The sequence below is a fragment of the Petaurus breviceps genome, unplaced genomic scaffold, assembly GCF_028583685.1.
Source record: "Petaurus breviceps papuanus isolate PSGF00001 unplaced genomic scaffold, PetGlider_PUasm1.0 98, whole genome shotgun sequence".
Taxonomy (NCBI): Eukaryota; Metazoa; Chordata; class Mammalia; order Diprotodontia; family Petauridae; genus Petaurus; species Petaurus breviceps.
In genome coordinates, this window is record NW_027187460.1 from 9,099,312 (window position 1) to 9,107,078 (window position 7,767).

The window sequence follows — 7,767 nt, forward strand, 5'->3', positions numbered from 1 at the left end:
TTTTGTTTTTATGAAAGCTAGTTATTGGCAGGGATTTCTTATTCCCAGTTTGATACAAAGGACTTTAGTACACTATGGAATCATAGCTACAACAACAGTTAAACTCAAGGTGGCAATAATGAAATATGTGAACAATTTCTCTACCTCATATACCTTTCTTCCTAGGTGAACGAGGTGCAAAGGGTGATCAAGGAGAGCCTGGAGTTGGCCAACGAGGAGAAATAGGACCTCCTGGAATACCAGGTAGGTTTGCTAGCCATGTTCTTCTAGATGAAGATGTGCAGCCACCATGGAGGAAAGTGCTAGAATAAAGGTTGTAGACATCAGATACCCACAGTACTTTTGCAATAGCATAAGCAATGTAGGATGGTATGGTGAGGATCAATTCTGGTGAATTCAGATTTCTACTTAAAGATTCTCCTAAAGCCCTTATCTTTTTTTCTTCTTAAATGTTTGAGTCTGTCATCCTTTAATAAAAGAATGGGGTGCAGTGGAGTAAGCATGAGTTAGGAAAAAAGAGACTTGGGTTCTTCTGTTATTTGCATGACCCTGAGTCTCCATTTCCGCCTTTCTCAATCAATAGTGTTGGCCTAGCTGATGCAAAAGGTCCCTTCCAACTTCAGAATTGTTTTCCCTCTTCATCATTCTATACTTGTATGTATTCGAAATTCTATTCCACCTATAACATCCTATGATCTGTGTTCTAAAGTTCTCTGTTCTAAGACTTGTTACTACTAATATTATAAATTCCATATTATATGTTTTAAGGCTCCCCCCACTTCTGACATTGTGTTCAAACACTATTTGTTAAGAAGTCCACTTCCAGTTATACAAGTAAAATTCATTATTAAAAATCATTTTTCCTTATTGAAGATGTAATATGTTCATTCTGCATATAAGTATACTTTGGTCAGGATTAGAGATTTAAAAAGATTAATGAAGCTGAATGTAGTTGGTCATTTCATGTGTTTATGCATATGTGTGTATATGTTTATGTATATGTGTGTGTGTTTTAATCAAATCCCTGTCTTGAGCCTTTTTAAAATATATATACTTCTTTTCCCTGAAAACAGAATATTTAAACTATTTCAGGTACCCATGATTCAGTCTTACTGGGTTCTAATTAAAGTTTTCCTATAAGTTGCTTAAGATCAGATGAGTCTGGCAGAGAGTTGGTAACATATCCAGCAATAAAAACTCTTGTTCCAAATATTGTAGGTTTAGCTAATATCTATCTTTCTGGATGATTAAGTATGAGATCTGACTGTAAGCACAGAGATCATTTTTTTTTTCTTTTCTTCTTAGAAGAAGCCTTAACCAATCTACATTTCTTTTGTTTGGTGGACTAGGTCAGCCTGGGGAGCCTGGCTATGGGAAAGATGGCATTCCTGGGAGCCCTGGTCCTCAGGGAGAAGCAGGACAAGCTGGCCTCCCTGGCCCTCCAGGACCCCCGGGCCCAAGCGGACAATGTGACCCCTCTCAGTGTGCTTACTTCGCAAGTCTGGCAGCCCGGCCTGGCAATGTTAAGGGACACTAGAGAGTACCTAGGAGGCTGAGGAAGCTTGAGGAGGATTTTCTGAAACTTGAACTTTGAACTGAAGAAGAAACCAGGGGTTCACAGATCTCCTGGGCCATGATGTCACTTTTTATGTGTTGTGGGAGGCTTTCTAAATGATTAAAACCAACAGATGCTGCCGGTCGGTCAGATGCTTATTATTATTGTGATGATTAATATTATTATCCTTAATTATTATGATGATTATTTTATATCCTTTATGTGAGACGGGAGGCTCTTATGTTCTCATCTCTAATGTCAGAGCACATGGTATCTTTTCTTCCCCCTAATTTGTGTTTTTGTTTTATTCAGATTGGCATCACCAATCTGATGTCTGCTTGCCATTCTTAAGAAAATGTTCTTTCAGTTTTCTTATCCTCAGAAGACAGAATCAGGAGCAATAGGGGAAAGTTACAGAGAAGTAGACTGAAGTTCCATGTTAGGGAAGATTTCCTAAGAATTAGAGCTGACCGCAAGTGAAATTGGCTGTCTTAGGAGATAATGGATTCCTATCATTGAAAAACTTCAAACTGAGGCTGGATGGTCATGTGTCTAGGAGAGGCTGTGTGGTGTAATGGAAAGGGTATTTGGATTTAGAGTCAGAGAGCATGGCTTCAAATCACTGCTCTATTAACAACTTACTACCCATGTGACCTTGGTTGGACAAAGTCATTTTGCCTTGGACCCTGAGTTGACTCATCTACAGAGTGAAAGGTTTTGATGAGATAACCTCCCAAATGCCTTCCAATTTCAAATCCTAAGACATAAAGGGATCTCCTACTCAGGTAGGAGTTGGACTAGTTGACCTCTCAGATTTCTGATTCTTTTCTTGGTGCTAGGAATTTGGGGGTCTTCCCCATGTTACCACAATCCAGAAGGAGTAGTTTAAAGGAAGTTGTCCAGTCGTCTACATAGACCCCAGTGTCAAACTTTAAGAAAACTACCACTGATGAAAGACCCACATGAAGAAGCAAGAGGAAGAGAAAGAACAGATATTTTACTAGGAAAGAAATGGATACACTGATGGGAAACACAGTTCTTTCCTAATAGACTTCTGATATTCAGAGGATGAAATAGCTCTCTAGGATACACAAAATACAGTACATCTGACTTTCACAAAGAAGAGACACTGGTTATTGTTGTTGTTTTTAATGACCAGAAAGTACTTACTAGTCTTTCATTGAGTGAGTGACCAGGTCAATGAAGAAAATGTGGAAGGAATTGGGGACAAAGGACAGAGATTTCATTTTTGCCCATAATTCCCCTTTGCTTCCTGTAGGCTTTCTTTGTTAATCTGTGGGCTTTTATTTACAAGCTAAGTTTATATGCCAATCTCTGCCTCTACAGTTTCTGCAATTCTGGGTTTTGGGTGGTGATGGAGGGTATAGATATGTGAATGGAGCCAGGGAATAACAATTATGATGATGATAATAAATAATGACATAGTGCTTTAAGATTTGCAAAGGTTGTAATAATCCTTAACCTCTCAGTGGCTCAGTATCTCCAACTCCAAAATAGATAGGCTTAATCTGATTTCCAGCCTGTGTTTTTAATATGGTTGAATATCATATCTTTGAATGAAAATTTCTATATACATACAAAGTATATTTATATTCCAGTCCATGAGGCTGAAATGTAAAGAACCCTTAGTTTGGAGAGCAGTGTAAGGAAGGAAAGAAGAAAAGGAAGGGAAGAAGGAAGGAAGGAAGGAAGGAAGGAAGGAAGGAAGGAAGGAAGGAAGAAAGGAAGGAAGGAAGGAAGGAAGGAAGGAAGGGAAGAGAGGGAGGGAGGGAGGAAGGATGGATTTATAAAGTGTTTTTTGTTTGCCAGATACTGTGCTAATAAGCCCTTTGTAAATATTATCTCATTTAAGTCTCAAATTACCCACGGAGGTAGGTGCTGTTATTATCCCTATTTTGCATCTGGGGACTCTGAGGCAGACAGAGGTTACTTGATTTGAACAGGTTTACACAGTGAGTAAGTGTTTGAGTCTAGATTTAAACTCAGGTCTTCCTGACTGAAGGCCCAGCATTCCACCTAGATTTCTCTAGTGCAGCAGGATTATAATCACATCTCTTGTTCATTTACCTGTCTCTACCCTAAGCACATCATCTCTGGATCTCAGTTTCCTTTTCTGTAAAATGAGATTGACTTGGTAGATCTCCAAAGTCTCTTGTAGCTTTAAAATCCTGTGATTTTAGAGCCTATGTTTGCTATGCCCTTGAGGAAAAATACACTTTTTTTAGACATGGAAAAGCTATTCAGATGCAAATTGTTGTGCAGACTCAGAGGGCTAATACTGATGCAAGACAAATCAATCATTCGCTTCACTAACACACTGGGCCCTGGAGCACAGACAGCTGCAGCAGCCCCAGTGAGCTACCTGTGGTCTGAAAGAATTCCTATTCCTTTCAGCCATTGGTTATTGACTTAAGCAATGGGAGCAAAGCCTTTCCGAGAGAGTGGCAAATTCCTTCTGCCCACATATTTTTAATGCCTGCTACAGTGGGGGCCCTGAGCTCAGCTCCGCAGTAGGGGATGCACAGATGAATAAGACACAGATTCTGCTTTTAAGGAACATAGAGAAAAGACAAGGACATAATTATAATACAGACATAAAATAAGAAGTATTCAGAAAGATTTAAGGAAAATAAGTGCCAGAAGCCAAGGGCTCTAACCCTGGGTTTAAACCAACTTCAAAGTCTGCTGAGGACTCAGTTGTCCATTCTTTGAATAGGCAAATAGTAAGAGTTCTCAACTGTGTGTCAGGGGAAACTTTCCTGGAGAGGCTGGCTGACCACTTGTCCAAGATGGGGTAGAGCGTAATCTTGCTCCCCTAGTGGTTAGATGAGGCTTATGGTCTGTTCTGCATGCCTGGAATGATGCTAGGTGCTGTGAGGGCTAGAAAACAATATCAACCATTCTTATGGACTTTTAAGGATCTGTGATTTCTTCAATGTAGGTGTTTCACCACTGCAGATCACAGCTCCTTCAGACCTTAGGAGGTATCTTAATGAATGGCTATGGCCAGGAATATTCATCCTTTGGTGGCCAGCTCTCTCTGGGAATCTTTCTGCCCTTGGCTGGACTGGACCAGCGTGGAGAGGACCCATAGGAGGTCACAGTGCTTGCCAGTGAGGCCTTTTCAGATTGAAGGGAATTGCCAGTATTTTATACTCCACTGACATAACCTTTTAGAAGCCCTCCCATCACTTACCAACACTACAGTGAGGCATCTGGGGAGGAAATTATTAGAGAAATGAGTAATAAATGATAATCACAATACTAATAACACCACCTTCCTAGTACACAGTGTTTTAGGTTTTCCGAGGTTTTTTTCACATCCATTATGTTTTTATCCTTTCAAACAGCCTACCTCTGATATTGTGAGACTGGAACAGATCTCAGTTCCTTCATTTGTAAAATGGGTGTAGTCACGTTTGCACTCCTTACTTCCTTGGGTTATTGGAGGAGTGCTATATGAGTGTGTTTTGTTATTATTGTGAGTTGTTAAATTACAATTGTGGTGAGTTGAAGTCTAATGTCATTTCAAACACCTAAGTTGACAAGGTTTGCAGTTGCTGTAAAGCCCTGCTATCAACTTACCAAGAATTCTGAACAAAAGGTATTATTATTATTGCAAAAGAATGATCCTGCAGGATAATATCTTCAGTAGTTCAAGCCCGATAACTTCCCCTATGCTCCTATTCTGGGCAGGCCCCAACTTTAAAACTAAGGGTACCCAGATGGATGTATATGCCTGCCTTCAGGGAGCTTACTGTCTAGCAGAAAAATATCCAAGAATATCTCTGCCACATCGCAGAGCATCTGAGTTTGTGAGAGGTGTAAAGCTAGTGCCTTGGTGATTCGAAGAACATAGATCAATTCAGTGCTTGGCAGGGAAACTTGAATGCAGTAGGTGCTTATTAAATGTTATTGAATTCCTTTGGATGATCATGTAGAAATCCAGGAAGGTTTCATGGAGTGCTTAGCACATAGTAGACCCTTAACAAATGCCTATTGACTGACTGGCTGGCTGGAAGAGGTCTTGTTTGAGCTGGGTTTTATTTTGTTTTTTTCTTATTACGTTTGAGTACTGCAAAGTGCTTTGGACTTGCAGTTTGATGCCCTGCATTAAAGTCCTCACATTGCCTTTTACTAACTAAAGCAGTGTAGACAATTTCACATTTCTGTAATACACAGCATTTTCATCACCGCTGTCTTGGAGTATTTTTATCCCCATTTTTCAGCTGAAGAAATTGAGACTCAGAAGAAGTCTGGCCCATATTTAATAAGTGTAAAAGCATGGATAGAATATTAAAGATGAAAGATACCTTAAAATACAGTATGTTAGAATCCAAAGGAACCCTAGCATATAGAATGTCAGAAATGGAAGGGACCTTAGAAAAAAGGATGCCAGAACTGGAAGGGCTTCTCTCCAAAAGAGGACCTTAAAACTAGAAGAGACTTTAGAATCTAGAATGTTAGAACTGGAAAAAAGTTTAGTCTGGCTCCCTCATTCTACAGAAGGGGAAACTGAGGCACAGAGAGGTTGGGGGCCAAAGTCAGAGGCTTGGATAGAATCCAGATCTTGTGACTGCCAGGCCAAGTGCCCTTTCCATTGTTCCATATCTGCTGTTCAGCTGTGTTTTGAAGTAGGAAGGACCTTTGCTATGAATATCCGAATGTGTGTAAAGATGGTATTTTGGTACCCTGAGGCTGACTTTCAATTAGGCCCTGAGGTCTTTTCACTTAACCTCCCTCTCCTCTCAATTTTTTGCTGTTCTATGCCCTTTAGAAGTCAATAGGATTAAGCTAACTTGGCTTGCCACTAGGGAATGAACTCAATCTTTCAGAATTGGAACAGATTCAGGACTTTTTTTTTTTTTTGAGGGATTGGTGGGAAACCCATTCAAGCATTGCACTAATTGCAATGTAGAAGATTCAGCTAGGCCAGAATTATCCTAGGCCACTGGCCCTGAACATCTGGCTTACTTAGATGGGAAATTATACAGTGGAAGGGTATAAGAACTCCAAAAAAGGGAAAGACAGAGAGAGAGAGAGAGACATTGAAGTAGTTAGGTAATTCCCCATCTTTCTCAGTAACCTCACTAGCATAGCCCCTTGCCTGCCTCAAAGATTCTTCGCTATGGCTGGTCTTGACACCCAAAATCTTTGGAGATCAGCAGACTGATCCTGGGCAAGTCTTGTTGTTCACCTTTTAAACTACAGGAGGACACTCAGTATTGCAGACAATGCTAGAATGATAATCATAGGAGCCCACCACCCCCAGTGTTTACAAAGTACTTCCCTCCTCAAAGCCCCTGGGTTTGTTTTTTTGGGGAGGGGAAGGCGGGGGGGTTGTTGTGGGTTTTTTTGAGATGAGAAAACTGACATTTGTGGAGGTCAAAAAACTCACCCAAGGTTACACAGCCAGTGAGTGGCAGGACTCAGCCAAGTTTCCTGCTTCCAGTGCTTTGTCTGTAACACTGCAGCTTCCTTCTAACTCAGTATCCAGGACACAGATGTACAGGCTTTACTGGTGAAGTGCAAAGCTTCTGAGATCTGGGGTTTTGTATTTAGAAAGGGGGGGGGGAGGTGGAGTTGGGAATGTATTTCTGCAAAGGATGCTTTAATGCTTTATATCTAGTATATGAATCTTTCTGACTAAGCATAGGATGGAATACCAAATGTGGCTCTCTCGCTCTTTCTTGAGTTAAAAAAAAAATCACTCATGGGAAGGAGAGTGTATTTGTTAAATGGCTGAAGTTGGTATTTGTTATTTGAAAAATTTTTTGATCCTTCTTTCAAACTTTCAGGGTTGCTTCCAAATTATTGTTTTTTCCTCCCCTTTCTCCTTTCCCCTTTCTTCCCTCCCTCCTTCCCTGCCTTCCTTAGAATGAGAGATTGTTTTCAATCTCCAATCATGGTGCTATTTTATGAAGCTGTGTTTCCCACTGATTCTGTTGTGAAATTGGGTTATTAAAACTATATAAAACTTGCATGCTGACTGGAAAGTTTATTCAGCCATGTTGCTGTTGGAAATACCCTGAAGAAACTACTTTTCTGGTCCTTAGTTCCAGTTTCATTAAAAATGAGGGGATTAGACTGGATGAATTCTGAGAGCGAGAGTTTGGGCCTATTATAGGAGAAATATCTCCTCTCCTACCCCAGTATCTTACCAAGAAAATTCTATGTAAAGCATTGGCGCA

The 7,767-nt window shown here is 40.3% G+C and overlaps 1 protein-coding gene across 1 annotated transcript in view; it reads left to right on the plus strand.

The window, feature by feature from the left end:
• The window catches only part of COL22A1 (collagen type XXII alpha 1 chain), a 630,085-nt gene extending 622,528 nt beyond the window's left edge, over window positions 1–7,557 (plus strand). Inside the window, exons 64-65 of the mRNA XM_069081305.1 lie at window positions 166–243; window positions 1,350–7,557. Coding sequence (XP_068937406.1) covers window positions 166–243; window positions 1,350–1,537 — 266 coding nt within the window. The 3' untranslated portion in view covers window positions 1,538–7,557. The remainder of the gene's footprint in view (window positions 1–165; window positions 244–1,349) is intronic.
• Window positions 7,558–7,767: the final 210 nt, after the last annotated feature.